Genomic DNA, 16,988 nt, shown 5'->3' with positions numbered 1-16,988 from the left:
CGGCGTATGAGTCAGCATGACGTCACCGAGGAGGGTCCAAAGAAGAAGATTCAATTTGTAGTAGATGCAACCTGTCAAGGTAAGTCCGACGACTACGAAAAAGTGGGCGTAGTCAAATTACCTATCCATGACCACTATCTTTGAAGATTACGTGAAAGTAACTGTATGTAGCGGATTTAATTTATTTTACTCATGGTTGACTGCTTCATTAAAAACATGACTCGAACTGTTATGAAAGTGGCATGTTATTAGAAGTAGTTTCGTCTGCTAAATATAATTCGTATGTAACGTGTACAGATGGGTTTTAATGGAATTCAATTGTCTTTTTATCAGTAAAGACCGTAATTGCTAATTACTCATCGTAATTTGTAATTTATGATGGTGGTTTTAATTGGTTAATTGTGAGTGAAGCCCAGATAGTGATAGAATAATCTGCCAATGGTCTAATAAATTTTGTTCGTGTTCGTGAGAAATTAATCGCGAAGTAGTTTTTCCATTTAGTTTTGAATGAATTGTTTCCAAAAAGTTTTACTTAAGTGATTTATGTCATTGTTTTAGGGTTAAAGTTTTTTCTCAGTTCATGTAAACGCATAACTTTGTCATAATATATCATTTTTATGTTGTGGACAAATGACACACAGAACTCAAGACACCCAATTTGCAGTTACAACTGACACAACAGTCATTGCATGTGAAAAAATCGACTTATTCGTAAATCTTGAACCTTAAGCACAAGTTAGCCAGCAAGAACTTATCGTAAAGAACAAACGTTTAACGATTGACTGATAATACCTACCCATTTTATGTCATTGAACCTTGATTACAGGTACGCCTTTCTCATTTAAATTGACATTGTTAAATCGTCTTGAATGATATGCATACAAGGTATGCATGATATATTCTGTAATTCTCGTCTTTATTGTGTCTTGTTATGTATTGTAATACTAATAAGTACACGGATGTGTCATAAATCACATAATGTTTTTTCTTTTCAGAAAGTTGTTTGTTTGGGGAATTTAAATAAGTGCTTTATCTTATTTGTGTATGTAATTTGTTATATAATATTTGCAAGGTTTTTACATCTAATATGATAAAAGATATGAGTCGCATTTATGTAGTAAACCAAAATTATTAACAACACAGTTTTCTCGGATCTATTTGGAGGGAACGAGAAACTCTGTCAACAGCTGTTGTTGTCTGATTAATTCTGTTGCCGCAGAAGATGACATGAATTGACTAATTATAAAGTGCGTACGCAATCGAAAAAAATTAAATAATAACGTTTCATACACAATGTAAACGATGCTTATAATTCTTTGAGTTCATTAAAAAATTTAAATTATTACAGTGCACCACGTTATTAAGTTACCACCAACATATAATAACGATTAAAATGTACAATGAAGTGACAGACAATAAAGTACAACATACACATGCAGGTTTAATCGAAGATATATTATCTACGTGTATCTAAATGCTGGTGTAATGAAATATTGTTTGTGCTAATTTAGGAATTTTCTCTATTAAGGTATTTTAATTCGAAATCAAAATTACGTTATATTGATACACTTTTATTCTTGTAACAAGAAAAAACACTATACTTTGAATGAAGAAAAGTCAAAATTTGAATACATTTTTTTTTATTTCCTGCGCGACAAGGGTTACTTAGTAGCCTTACAGACTCCCAAAATAGGGAAAGTAAAGTTAATGAGTATATTGCACTCTGGACATACATTTTGTTAAAATAGTTCTAAAAGATAATTTAAAAAACACAACTTAACAAAAACAAATTACAATATGTAATAAGTACCTGAGTATACACAACAGATTAAAAAAAATATGTATTTCTTATTTCAAAATTGTTCTCTTTTTGGCTTTTGAATGCATAAAACTTGATACAATATTTGAAATATCTATGCTTGTGACAATTTCATTTTCGATCGAAACAATAAATAGTGAACATAATCTATGTTCGATCATTGTGCTCCTTAAAAAAATTCTTGTTAATTTTGTGAAAAAAAACAGGTAATTCCATTATGGAATTAATTTTTCCGAATTTGTCAGTTCGACCACCACTTAATCCCTTTAGCTATAACCCAACGGATTAGGACTACCGGTCAGTTCGACCACCACTGATAATTAGGGTTGGGGGGTGGGGACTACCTGAAAGTTGGGGTTAGGCGGGCGGTATGTATGTATAGTAGTGCAGAAGTTGTAAGGTTATATGGCCATCATAAAATTATCCCATTGTGTCGAAGTTAAGTTGTTTGCAATAGAAAAGGTTTTGAGGTAGTAAATAACGTGTCCACTGCAGCTCAACCGGCTGTTGTCGTTTCGTTCACGGACGGCTCTCACTAAATATCTAAATCCACCACTTCGTTAATCGGCTACTACCTGCAGCCGCAGAGGGTTCCGATATAACCAGTCGCTTTGAAAGCCGACCGTGTTAAATGTAAGCAAGAAATGTTTAGAATACGATTTATTGCCAACCGGTAAGGCTAGTGCGAACCACACAAAGGGGGTATTTATTTGCGGTCAACTACTTTTATGATGGTCATATAACCTTATACCTTTTGGACAAGTATACTTAAGGTTATATTTTGGACTTCAATTCTTGGAATCCGAGGATATGATTGCTTTTTTTAATAATGAATTACATTATTTAATGCCTGCTGATGCCAGGGTTGTCCAGTTTAGAGAATAGTTATCTAACAATTATTGTGGTGATATTGCACTGTTTCCGCCTTCACTTTGGGCTGCTGGAGGCAGCTTTCCACACAGAAGAACCAACGCTTGTGAATCATTTCATTCCAGGTTCAATGCTTCTTTCTATAAAAGTCATCCTAATATATTTCAATTTACACAGGTACTCTTTATTTTTCAGACAGAAAATTACGTTAAGATTAGAAGCGTTAACTTAACTATAAAAAATCCAGAAAAACTGTTCAACGCAAAATTGACTTTGTGACACAAAAACGTAATGAATATGTCGGACAAGTTATATCTCGTTATACGTTTGTAAAAAGTGTTTCTCATATGTATACTAACTTCATTTGAGATACACCTGTTAAAACTTTTATGACTTAAGCGGCTTAAGCCAAACAACCCTTATAAGTCAAACTGGCTATTGTAAGCTTTGTGGACCCGAACCGTAAGATTATTACTGTCCATTGTTGGCATAATGTAGCTGTGAACTGAGTTAAGTAATACAATAGCCAGTATGAAAGATGATTTAATTCTTGCCAATTGATTTTCGAAATCTTAATTGATTCAATGTTATATTGTCTTTTTGACATTTATAAATATATTTGATTAATTGTAATCCATTTTTTGCGATATCTTCTTTGTTTGCATGTTTTTTATAAAAAATATTGGCCAAATTTGACAAATTTTTATCATCTGACTAGCAGACCCAGTGAATATTTTAGTAGTTAAATAAAAAATTAAATCAAAATAAATAAATAAATAAATTATAATTAAATTAAATTATAAATTATAATTAAATTAAATTATAAATTATACATAAAAATTTATCGTAGGACAATGATATTATATTCAACAGCCATCTTGAACCCTGCCTTGCGTATCTGTGGATGAAAGTAAAGATACTAATATCGTTACTACAAAATGGGGGTTGGTGGTAGAAGGGTGAAAATTTAGGGTTAATTGTATTTTTTGAAGCCAAATCTTAAAAAAATAAAAATAACAAATTTTGTCCGAAAAATAAAAAAAAATTACCTAGAATAAAAAATAGTTTACGACCTATTCTCAGACCTACCGAATATAGACAGAAAATTTCATAAAAATCAGTCAAACCGTTTCGAAAGAGTTTGGTTACACACACTGTGACATGAGAATTTTATATATTAGAAAACAATGAATTTACGATGTTTTTCTTTCCTTTTCCGGCAAACCCAGATGTTGTATCGCAACCAGAAAAATAATACAGAAATGCAACGATATTTTTTAAAGATTCATATTTGAAACTATTGGACGTGAAAAATAAATCTTTTACATTTCTAGAACTTGGTTTGAGAAAATAAATGTCATAATTATTTGAATTCAATTGATTCAAAAGGACCAAAATATCTTGACCCACAACTATGACAGTTTTATTGGTATCTCTAGCAGTTTCTATCGAGATCTTAATTATGTTAGCATCAGAATCTTCTTCTGCTTGTTTACAGGAAAATCCTTGTGACTGTAGATTCCAAAAGTTTCTTTTAAATAAATCAATTCGTCACGATTCTCTTCAAGTAACTCAGTCTGCACGTGTATTTTTATAGACGATGTTGTTCATTCTTCTGATGGGCTAAAATTTTCCGTAGGCCATTCAGGTATGTAAGTTATCTTAAATTAAAATAGCAATAAATAGGCACCTATGCATATAATTTAAAAACTATCCTACAACTTTAACAAAATATTGTAGATGCCTTATAAAGTATTAAATGTATTAACTTATTTGGTTGTTAATAGGGATGTACCGACTAGTGGCCGACCGGTCGGATAAGCCGACTATTCGGCCGTTTTTCATCGTCGGCTGGCAGTCGGCGACTGGTCGGCTAAGCAGCCGATTAGTCGGCTTTTTTTTATTAAAATTAAAATAGTATATAAAACAATTAAACCCGGTTTACAAAACCTCAATTAATATTTAATTGCGATTTAATTTTTAACACCGCGTTAAAGTACCATGTGACCGACTCTACGCCAATTAGACGTCGCTAATGGCCTTGTTGAATGCGCGATCAACTTAATCTCAGTTAAAATATTGCATCTGTAGGAACAAGAGTTCCCACAAAATCAGGTGTTCTACCTGAGGGCATTCATAGTAATTGTAAAAATGTAAATACTTCCGGTCTTTCGTCTACCTGCCCTACGCTCCTACACACTTTCTCTTCTCGCTTCTAGATTTTTCTATACTCCTTCTTTACCTACTTCCACCTCTTCGAAACCGAGCTTACCTGTGTACCATTTTAAAACACCCTTCCTTCTTCTCCCTGACACTCTCGAACAGTAAAGAACGAAATAAAATCTGAAAACCGTACCGTCGCTTTTAACTCACCAACAATACCCACACATCAACTGGCCCAAAATGGTGTTATTCTTTATTTTTGTAGTGAGCTACTAAAAAAATTAATTATCCAAACAAATTTAACACATTTTTTTGGAAAACAAAGGAACTTTAGTTATTCCTTTTATTAAAATAAAACAAAATTTTAAGGTAGTCAGAGAAATAGAAAAAAAAACACCCTGTCTGTCGCATTTATAAACCGGTTTTAGCAAAGCCGAACGTCGGCCGACTAGTCGGCTTTTACTGGCCGAACAATCGGCTAGTCGGTTAGTCGGCCAGACCTACAGTCGGTACATCTCTAGTTGTTAATTATAGTAGTATATTTCGATTTGCAATTTTTTAATTTATCAATGTAACATGAAATATTACGTTTTTCGAGTAATTAACGTGTACATTTTAATAAATAGCTCCAAATTTTACATAATAATTAAAAAACAAATTTTTGAATTCGAGTTTTTTCGTTTTTTTTTGCATTTCCTGTGAAAATTTGCCATAGTAATGTATAATTTTTTTTACACCTTCAGAAAGTAGAGATTTCAGCGAACAAAAAGCATACCGATTTTTTTAAAAAAGCAAAAATTTTGACGTGAAAATTTTCGATTGAAAATTAGAGTGGTTTTTCGATATTAAATCAAAATAAGGAAAAAAAATAAATATTTTGAATCAAAAAAATTACAGTGAGTTTGGGACATAAATAGGTAAGTTTTCACCAAATTTCGTGAAAAAAAAAATTTTTTGTGGGAGATAAAAATAAAAACCAAAAACTCGGTTATTTGCATTTTTCACATAAATTTTGAGGAAAGAAAGTGTAAATACAAAAGTTGTAGATCTTTTTATTACCTACAACTTTGCCATTTAACTTTTTGCCGGAAATCGTGATAAACCGTTTTCTACCCTTAAAAGCTCACCCTCTTCCCCTTCCGGACCTCAGATCGCCCTGTTCCCTTTATTTTTGTTACATTTTCTTCCTTTTCCAGTGGGTATCATCCTGTTCTAATTTTTTTTCACTTTTTACCATTTTCAAAGGCTTATAACATGTCCAGCTGATTTCAAAAAAACGGGACAAGATGAGCAATTCAGGTTCTCATAGATCAATGAAAAGCAATGGGAATATGACGTTTATATAACTGTAATTTTTCCCTTTTTTTTTAAATCAACTGTACATGTGATATGTAGGAGAAAGCGAGGCAGGGTGGGTAGCTTTTTGGAAAATATTATGCATAATTCCTGTTTCTGTGTTAGTTATTATCAATATTACCTAAACGTTTCCGTTATTATGCATAATAACTGAAAATTTCAGTTATTACGCATAATTCCTAATGTTTCTGGTTATTATGCATAATAACTGATAAGTTTAGTTATTACGCATAATTCCTAAAATGTCTAGTTATTATGCATAATAACGGATTTCGGATATTAGCTGTAACATATATAATAAACATGTTTGTTTCCATCTTTACCCTTTACTTAATCCTCTTATCTACTTAATCCCTCAGGTCGAACACCGTGACGAACTGACCGGTGGGTTTTATGACCACCCACCGCTGTGGTCGAACTGACATACGCCCAATTTTTACATATTGACTAAAAGAAAGTAGATGTTATCGTGTTCGAAATATCTTCGGAATATTTCACGTATAGTGTGCTAAGGAATGTAGTGGTTTTACGATTATGACTCCTTTACTACCCTTGTCAACGAATAATACAACTTATTTGTTGTATTTGCCTGGTAGGCTTTTCCTGAACAGGTTCGACTTATCTTTAAAGGTATTAGTGGAGTAAAGTACTTTCTGTTCGTAAGTTAGGGGCTTGGAAAAGTCAAAACAAAAAAATCACTATAATATGCTTGAGCATACTATAGAAGTCTTTATACTAACTTCATTTGAGATACACCTGTTAAAACTTTTATGACTTAAGCGGCTTAGGCCAAACCACCCTTATAAGTCAAACTGGCTATTGTAAGCTTTGTGGACCCGAACCGTAAGATTATTACTGTCCATTGTTGGCATAATGTAGCTGTGAACTGAGTTAAGTAATACAATAGCCAGTTTGACTTATAAGGGTGGTTTGGCTTAAGCCGCTTAAGTCATAAAAGTTTTAACAGGTGTGTCTCAAACAAGGGCGGATACAGATTTTTTTTCTGGGAGGGGCACAAGGGTGAGCCGGGCAAGGAGTATCTTCATAGACTTTTTGGGATTAATTGTAAAATAAAAACATACAATACTTAATAGAAATATAATTACATGTAACTTAATGACAGTTTCCTTTTATGTTTTCTGCTGAAGATATCAAGGACTTCTTCAGCGTTCATCGTGGATGCAATGTCTTGATGGATTTGCATTAAAGCCAATCCATTCAAACGATCTTCGGTCATTCTGCTCCGAAGATATGTCTTCAGTCTGCGTAAGGTGGAGAAAGATCGCTCGGCAGTGCTTGTTGTCACAGGAAACGTGCACAACAATTGACACAGGGTCCTAATATTTGGCAGCGCCATTGCTCTTTTATAGGCCTCTGCTGGAGAATTTGGAAGATTTTCTCTCATGTGTTGCCAAATTTGTAGCTCTCCCTTCAAAGCTAAAAAACAAGGAAGGTCACCTTTGTACAGTTCGGCACCTTGCAAAACATCATCTACATCTTCGTCACTGAAGTTATGCGACAGCAACTTTTGTAATTGTCCGATTCTTTGCAACTGAGTTCTAGGGAATCTAGAGGACATTTCTTTTAACAAATAATCCAGAAAAGGAATGTACACCGATACTCGGTAATACTCTTCAACAGATTGAGTCTGGATGTTGGGTCTGTTTGTTTGGCGGTTGGTTACTCTGCGGACCGTGATTTCTGTCCCAATTTCATTTGCCAGGCCCTCAACCTGATTGAAAAGTTTTTTAAATGCATCCGTGTTAGTTTCACGCTTCGTTTGGAGACTGGCTGTGGTCGTATCGAGAAGCTTCATTGCAGAAAGTATGTCAATTTCAGTGGCTTGTAATGATCGAGATAAAGGGAGTGTGATTCCCAAAATATCAGCGAGAATGACCAAGCTTACAAGAAATTCCGACGAAGTTATGGCATGAAGCAGCGAAAATGCAGTTGCAGCACGTTTGTCCCCTTTATCGGCCATTTTTTGCAAAATTACAGGAAGACACGGCAAGATGTCCAAAAATGTCAAAACCGCTTCATGTCTTTCCACCCATCTGGTCTCACACATTTTCTTTAAAGTATTTTGTTTTTCCTTGGGCAGATGAGCTTGCATTTCTTCTTTGAGGAGATGTGTTCGTCCAGCTGACTCACGGAAAAAGGTTGCTACGGTTGAAATAACCCCCACAGCATTTCTTATGCTAGGTACTGTGCAGGCTGTACTGATGGCCAAGTTGAGCCGGTGGCTTGCACAATGGGTATAAAAAGCTAAAGGCTCAACATTGGATACACATGCCTGAACACCTTTTATTTTACCGCTCATATTGGCTCCTCCATCGTATGCTTGACCCCGGCACAATGTAATATCTAGGTTCAGGTTTTCCAACGCCTGTAAAATATGCTGAGCAATGTTTTCACCAGTAAGATGCACAACTTCGACAAACTTAAGAAAGTCTTCTTGGATTTCACATGTAACTACATCGAAATAGCGAATACAAATGGACAGTTGCTCACTAATAGAAACATCTGTGGTCTCATCAGCTATAATAGTAAAATATTTAGATTTTTTTATTTTGTTTACTATTTTGTTTGTGATTAATTCCCCACAGCTATCTATCAAATCATTTTGTGTCGACTTGCTAATGTAGGAAGCATTTTTCGCACAATTGTTTACGTGATCGAGCAGTATCTCATCTCCAGCATCGATTCGGAATTTCAACAATGCTCTAAAGTTGCCTTCTCCAGAAGAACTTTCCGATTCTAAATCACCGTCATCCCTATGTCCTCTTAATGGTATGTTTTGCATTCCACATAATATGACTGTTTTTATAATGGGTATGAGTTTTTTACGATTCTCTTCAATAATTTTTCTTTCCTGAGATCTCATTTGGACAACAACGTCCATTGACTTTCCTTCCATCACCATCACGAAATTTTGAGATATTACCATATTAGCTTGCTGGTATTTCGTGTTCTCGTGGTGTGTGATTGTTTCAATAGCTTTTTTATATGTTTTCAGTGGTTCCGTCACCAACTTCCCTAGCTTCACATCATTTGTGCCCGCTTCACGCCATCCAAAAATAATGCACACTTTGCACAGTCCGCCACCAGCAATTTTGCTGTATGATAGCCATTCATGTCCCTTTAACCAGCTCATTTGAAAAGACCGGTTTTTTTTGCCCTCGCGAACCAATGGAAATTTAAAGTCTGTTGTAGGTTGCCAAGCATTTTTCAACCACTGGTATTTTTCTTCATCTGTAAGAACGTTTGAACTGTCCTGGTTGCTAAGTAGTTTACCTATAAATATAAAAATAAAATAAAATAAATAAAATAAAAAAATTAATTAAGACAGAAACATTATTATAGTGCATGCGTTAACTCGAGTAGGGTAGAATCAAACAAGTAAATAAATAAGATAAGATAAGATCTGGCGCGAAAAAGTTCGGGAAAATCTTAAAACAATTTTGAATTTAAATTTTATTTTTCAACCCTATCGTAACATAAAATTATTATTAATTTTAAAAAATCTCTTTAAAATTCTCAAACATTTTTGGTGGTTTGGGCACTTTTCAACAAAAATTTACCTCGCACAAACTTCATTATTCTGCGCAATGCATGTATAATCTTCTGTTCATAACTCACTGCCCAAAATCACAATATTTACGTAAAAGGACAGAAAAGAGAAAATATATATCTTTTTTTATAAAATGGACGTTACATTTTTTGTGAGATTTAACATTACTAAAAGATCAGCCCTCGATTCTCCTTTGATAACCATTTCATAAAACCCAACACAATTGGGGCCCATCACCCACCCACCCTCCATCACGCAGTGAGTGATTTGTGACGGTTTTATTGCCGTAAAAACCCAAGCCTGCTTCACTTGTGAAACCGGACATGCCATCCCTTTGTCGGCAGTTATTCTTATTAGTGTGAAAGGAAGTAATACTTTCCACTCTATGAAATATTTTTATTTACCAAATTTTGTATCGACGGCTGTCCAAATTTATTATCCTACATACGAATTTTTGTTGAAACTGCCTACAAACTTGTATGACTATTGAGCCATTGAGGCACAATTATATTTAGAGTAAATTCATGTTAAAATCTGTTATCAGTAATAAGAAGGTATTGCCCATTTAAATTTCTTCTTAAAATAAACGCTTTTTAGTGAAAAGTACGCCATATTGGATGCGCCGTTTTAATTAATTGAATTCTGACTACTAATTCGTGATCAGTGACTTTTAAAATGGATTTTCACCAGTTTTTGTAAATATTGAAACATATGTATCGACTTTTGGTAAGTTTTTTTTTAGATTTTGACCCACTGTGCTACGTACCAAATCTAGCTTGATTGGCCCAGTAGATTGAATTACTCAAAGTTTTATAGAAATGAAATCGGTGTTTTATCGATGCAAAATGGTAAGTGATCGATCAGCCGATACCTACCTATATCACGTTCTTGAAACATGTAACTAATAGAGGCTGATGTAGTTGTGGCCAGCGAGGATGCTGAAGCAACACCAACACCAGTTGACTCTTCAGGTTGCGTGGGCCGAAGGGTTTCATCAGAGCTTTCATTCTCTACATCGTCAATTTTTCGTTTTTTTGTAAAGAAACATGTTATGCTCTTCTGTCTTTTTTTGTTTTCGTCACTCATTATAGTATCACTTCACGTCTTCTCTACAATCACTGAACTACAAAATAAAGTTTATTTATAGTACACAGACCACAAGACAAGGGCACAATCGCTGTAAACTGGTACGGTTATCTGACGGCTAGACGCTGGACCAACCTCCGCCCACGCGTTTTATTCTTATTATTCTAACGTAATTACGTAATTATTCTGGAAGTTCTGGGGGGGGCACGTGCCCCCGTGCCCCCCCCCTGAATCCGCCCTTGGTCTCAAATGAAGTTACAGTACTCATTTGACGCAATTCTTTCTCAGGAGCGTTATTTAAAACATCTGAAGGCAAAATGTGAAAAATTCGGTAAATCTGATTGAGTCCAAAACTTCTTTTTTTTCACTAAGACCAGGACTGCAACCGAAAACACGAAAACAGAAATTTAGAAATTGGCGAGTTGGAATGTAACCGGAATCAGCAGCAAAGAACAAAAGCTACGCTACGAACTTGACAGAATAAATCTAGACATATTGATATTGATAGTAACAGAAAATAGTAATGGAATTATCTACGTACGTAGGAGAACTGAAGAGTGGAAAAGGAAATAATAGGAATGGAAACCGATTAATCAAATATGGCGTGTAAAATAGCTTTATAATTACAAACAACTTCATTCAGCACAAGGAACAAAGATATTCACAGATTTACGAAATAAAAACCTACAACCACTAACAGATCAGTTATAAGTTATGGTACCTATTAACAGAAAGACATAATCGGAACGATCTAAAAGACGTAAGAGTAATAAGAAGACCAGAAATATATAGTGATCATTACCTGCTGCTATCAAAAGTAAGGAAAAAACAACAAATGATGCGGGACAAACAAAGAACAAAGACGTACATACAAGACAAAAAGATTATATAAACTGAGGGAGAAAGATAGAGCAAGTAAATATGAAGAAGTTGTTAGTCAGGAAATTTGAACAATTCAGATTAACGGTAAAGGAGCTGAAGAATTAAGAATATATTTAAAAAATGAAAAAAAAATACAAAACAGCAAAATGCTACTGTAAAGAACAAAGACGATAAAATGTTAACCTGTGATACTGTAATCAAAAAAATAAAGAGAACACACGGACGCAAATGAACAAACAGAAAATCAAGATGAGCCAAGAAGAAATAGAGAACTGCGAAGAATTGGAAGAAATAACTAAATCTCAAAACAATAGGAAAACTCCAGAACATGACAGGATAACTGCAAAAATGCTGAAATATATGGGACTAGAAGGTGAAGAGTTGTTAGAAACGTTATTATTCAGACCTGAGAATAAAAAAAGATACCAAAAGACAGCAAAATAGGAATCTTAACGCCGATATGTAAATCAGGGGATACAAGAAATTTTAATAATTATAGAGCCTATAGAGGAATGACATTACTAAGCACAGCACTCAAAGTATACAAATGAATCCCTTACAAAAACATAAAATGCCTTTCGTATTGATAGAAGTGTAAACGATCATCATATATTCACAGTCTAACAAATTATTGAAAAAATAACAGCACACAAAACTAAGGCATACATTCTATTCATATATCTCTAAAACGCTTTCGATCATGTATGGAGGGATAAAATATGGCCCGAACTAAGGAAAAGGGAAGTTAACAACAAACTTAACAATCAATAAAAAGTCTACTTATATACAGAAAAACTATGTATAAAGCAGAAACTGAAAATCAGAGACATTTAAAGCACAAAATGAATTGAGGCTTGAAGCAAGGGCCTGTTTAACATCTTTTTGGATGAAATACTTAACGGGAGCTCCAAAAACCTAAATAGGATACAGTAAGTTCCAGCCAATAAATATAACAGAATGCGTGTTCGCTGATGATCTGGTAATTATGGCGAGTACACATATACGACTACAAATATACTTAAATTTTTGGGACGAAATACTTACAAAAATACTAAAAAGAACAAAGTAATGATGACAGGTAAACAACAAGAAAAAATACATTTAAGCATGAACATCTACAGTAAGCAACAAATTTCAAATACCTATAAACAAAAATTATTGAGAGTAATGGGAACAAGAATTAGGCTTAACACAAGGCTGGAGAAAACATTAAAAACTTACCACATTATGAGACAATATTTTATCAATAAGAAAGAAATCTCAAAGAAAATAAAAAATTACAACATTTAAGACAATATTTAGACCGATATTAACGTACGGGTGCGAAAGATGTATACTAAATACTCACATGAAGCACGAAAAGTCAAATTCAAACTACAGAAATGAAATATCTAAGAACCATTAAAAGAGTAACTAAAAGTGATTGAATTGAAAACGTGGAAGTCAGAGAAAGAATTAAGTACGGAAGCGATCCTAGAATATATACAACAAAAACAGCTGAGTTGATGGGGACACTTACGAAGAATGGAAGAAACAAGATTGGTACAAAAGATATGGGAGACTAAAACAACAATAAAACGAGACAGAGGAAGACCAAAAGATACCTGGAACGAGACAGTTGGATATAATCAAAGTAGTTTTATTTGTGTTACTGGTCGACCGTTTCAGTGCTAATCGACGTATATTTTGTGCCGGTCATTGCTTTATTGCTTATAACATTTATTTAGAACTAATAAATAATATAGCCATCAACGCTCTGTTTTCGCTCCTGACTTATTAATTTGATTATATTTATTTATAAAGAAAAGACGAAAAGCTTTTACGTTTATCGTCAAGAGGAAAAGATCCCTTGGTAGAGAGATGGTTTGTTTTTGAGTAGAAACCGTTTTTGGTCCGGCGTCAATTCATCTGTATACCCAATATTCTTTGTCACTTTTTAGAATATGACCACAATTTTCTCTACAATAGTAGTGATTGTTTTAAAATTAAACTCTGTGCTCTGTGTTGTCACCGATATCCAGAGTTGTCACCAGTATGATTAAAACTTACCAAATAGGAAACCTATTTTATTCATTTTTGCCTCAAGGGAAAAACGCCAGAAGCATAAAATGTCAGAATGTCGTCTAATTCGTAAAAAAAAAATATTGTTATAACTTTGTGAATGTTTTTATTACTATGACGCACGACGACGCCACTAAAAACCATGAACAACAAACAACAAGAAAAAGCGACAATAAAAACGCTACCAGCAAATAATTTATACTCCAGTTCAGTAAATTTATCGTCCGCGGAGCCATCTGACATAAACAGAACACGACAAATTAGTTAATTGCATTATCGTGTTGCATTGCCTTCCTACTACATTTACTATTACAACCAGCACAAGGTTCACCCCACATAGTGAACTTAGAACATTTTTGAATTATTTCCTGTAACCTTGTGTTCAACTAATTTCTACGCTGAGTGTAGGCACCGTCCCACTCGCCACGGCACTGTCGACTATCTCAAGAAAAAAATATATTTTTGTAAAAATCCGGCACCACGCACCTTGTTCGTTCCACAAAAAAGGAGCCGATAAGTTCACGGTCAAACTTTGACGTTTCTTGCAAAACGTGGCGAATTTTAATCTAGATGTATTATCATGAATGGAAAAAGTAAAATTCTAAGAACGCCCATGACCCTATATAAATTAAATTCGACGATATTTACATGCGAGCTTGTGCGTGTTATGGGAAGAATAAATTAGGGGTTGAAGGGAAAAATGGGGACTAAAATTGGATTATCTCTGGAGGGACGGGGTGGTACTGGGTGGTACGTGACGGTGGGGCATTGATTTAATAGAACATAATAATAATTAATATTATGTGGATAAGTTGGCTTTGTTGATTACTTTATCGAAAAAACGTCAGGTTGATTATGTATACATTCGATTTGTCAAAAAATCAAAAAATCTAACTTGTTTTTGAATATTTGTACATTCTGGAGGAATGGGAAGCCGTTTTAATTAATGACTTCACTATTAGGGAAAAAAAGTTACCCTCTGCCTGAAAGAAATACTAAAAATTTGAAATTGCTGAAATGGTTTGAGTGCCTGGCAATAGAAAAATCATAAAAAATGGAATTACAATAAAAAAAAAGCTCAGAACCTTATTATTTCAAGAACGTGTTCTTATTATTCAAATTGAATATTAAATGCTATTAAACATGATATTCAGATAATGAAATTTATTTTCATTGAAACCGTGTAGGATTGCGTGGTGTGGAGGCTTTCAAGTATCAATGAAATAAATAACATATTGTGTAGGTATCCTTTACTTTCTTTTTTATTATGATTTTTGACGTTATTGAGTTTATACTACTTACGAAGAAATATTTTCATACTCATAAGAGTCATAAGTTATTGTGTGAGATAAATTTTATCTTTTAAAGTATTCTTATCCACTTGTAGAACATAAGGTTTTTGGTTTTTCCAGTTGTGCTTATCAAATGAACAGTCTACAATCATGTGCATAAATTAAAAGAAAACATGTTGCAAAAAGGTGAAAATGACTTACTTTCCTAGATTGGTTGCTTTTATTTAATACAAAAAAAAAAAAAAACTACTCTGCAGTGTTTTATCTAAGTAATCACTAATCAGCTAATCACACTGGATGTCAACGAAACAGGTGTCGGTGAACTTTAGGCACGTAATGCATAAAAAAGTCCTAAGGGTGTAATTCAGAGGTTAATTTGTTAGCTTTAGGTCCAATATTAAATAGCCTTTGCATTAATGAGCTTGTAATATAAAATATTGTTTTAACAGGGTCCAATAGCTAACATTTTGGTCATTTTAGATACCGGAAATACTGGTCGTTGTGAAATTTTAGATGTATTTTCTCATCATCCTCACTAAGAATGTGATGACGTCATCTCAAAATTTCTCAAAATAAACCCTAATTTTTATAAAACCGCACGCTTGTGGTTTATTAGTCTGTCCTTATTTTTTACCTTCGACGTTTAAATTTTTCAAAAAAAAAAGAAATTTGCAAAATAGAATTGTACAATTTAACTTTGAAATAATGAAGCGACTGTTTTGAAATCCTGCAAAATTTTATTAGGAAAAACCCTCCGGGAACTCACACAGGATGATGGTGTAACTTAATAATCCACATTTACATTTTATTTTATCGTCAAAAACTGAAACTCGAAAATATATTTTTTTTAAATTTTGGGCTCCTGGTGGTCTCTTTTTGAAACAATTTGAAAAAATCTCAAGGACACTTGGCGTTTTGTTTGTAAGAAGAGTTTGAAATAATTTTTGGGGTCTCATGGTTTGTTTTGTGTTTGATCGAATATGAAAAAAAAAAATGGGCACCCCCGTCCTTTTGTTTTTCCGATTAGTGATTTTGAAAAATCTCGGGGACCTTTTGGGTTTTGTTTCTGGAGAAGTTTGAAAAAATCTGTGGGACCCTTTCATTCACTTTTAAAATGTGATCTAATTTTCGGAATTCTTTCTCTTTTATTCTTGGAACAATTTCAAAAAAAGGGGGGATCTGTGTGTTTTTATTTTGAAAGAATTTGAAAGAATCTGAAGGGTCCTTACTGTCTTATTTTAAATGTGAAAGAATCTTCGAGGTCCTTTATGTTTTGTGTTTGAGAGAATTTGAAAAAATCGTGGGTGGACCTAGTGTCTTTTTTAAATATGAGAAAGAATCTTTGAGGTCCCCTGTGTATTTTTTTTATGAATTTGAAAGGTTCTTCAAAATTTCTGTATTCTGTTTTTGAAAGTATTTCGAAGAACATTGGTGGATGTTGGGTCATTACAAAAAATCTCAGAATCAAATTTTATAATTGACTAAAAAACTGAACTTTTTTTATTATCCGTGCTGAAGGGCGAGGCAAGTTGTGTTTAAATAACTGTAGACAATTTTTTTTACATTTATAGGCATAAGAAATTGTTTCGTTGTATTTCAGAGAAGTTCTGTTCAATTAATTTGAGAGAAACTTTTTAATAATATTCTAGTCATTTTAAAGTGAAGAGATTGACGCAGAGTTTGTTCCTACAAGATATGATTAGAACATTTTAAAGACAGTGTTTTTTTTCATCTTGGGTGATCAGGGAGATACGAATGAATGTAAAGTCTTAATAGTCTTTTTATGACCCGAAATTTTTTAAGTATCCACAAAATTCTGAAAAATTGTTAATGCATGTTGAACCTTATAATTATAATCATTTCAGAAAAAAAAACATCCTGGAGCACA

The 16,988-nt window shown here is 33.6% G+C and overlaps 2 protein-coding genes across 2 annotated transcripts in view; one reads left to right on the top strand and one right to left on the bottom strand.

The window, feature by feature from the left end:
- LOC135133884 (zinc finger protein 260-like) overlaps positions 1-16,988 on the top strand; it is a 62,506-nt gene continuing 45,518 nt past the window's right edge. The window contains exon 1 of the mRNA XM_064062411.1: positions 1-79. Coding sequence (XP_063918481.1) covers positions 7-79 — 73 coding nt within the window. The 5' untranslated portion in view covers positions 1-6. The remainder of the gene's footprint in view (positions 80-16,988) is intronic.
- LOC135134611 (52 kDa repressor of the inhibitor of the protein kinase-like) lies at positions 6,556-10,865 on the bottom strand. Its single transcript, XM_064063333.1, has 3 exons — positions 10,655-10,865; positions 7,315-9,502; positions 6,556-6,655 (listed from the first exon to the last, which is right to left on the bottom strand). The coding sequence occupies exons 1-3, from the start codon at positions 10,863-10,865 to the stop codon at positions 6,556-6,558; spliced, it is 2,499 nt and encodes an 832-aa protein (XP_063919403.1).

The sequence above is a fragment of the Zophobas morio genome, unplaced genomic scaffold (genome assembly GCF_036711695.1).
Source record: "Zophobas morio isolate AGI-343-1 ecotype UQ-CSIRO unplaced genomic scaffold, CSIRO_AGI_Zmor_V1 ptg000023l, whole genome shotgun sequence".
Taxonomy (NCBI): domain Eukaryota; kingdom Metazoa; phylum Arthropoda; class Insecta; order Coleoptera; family Tenebrionidae; genus Zophobas; species Zophobas morio.
This window is presented reverse-complemented; position numbering and strand designations above follow the sequence as displayed.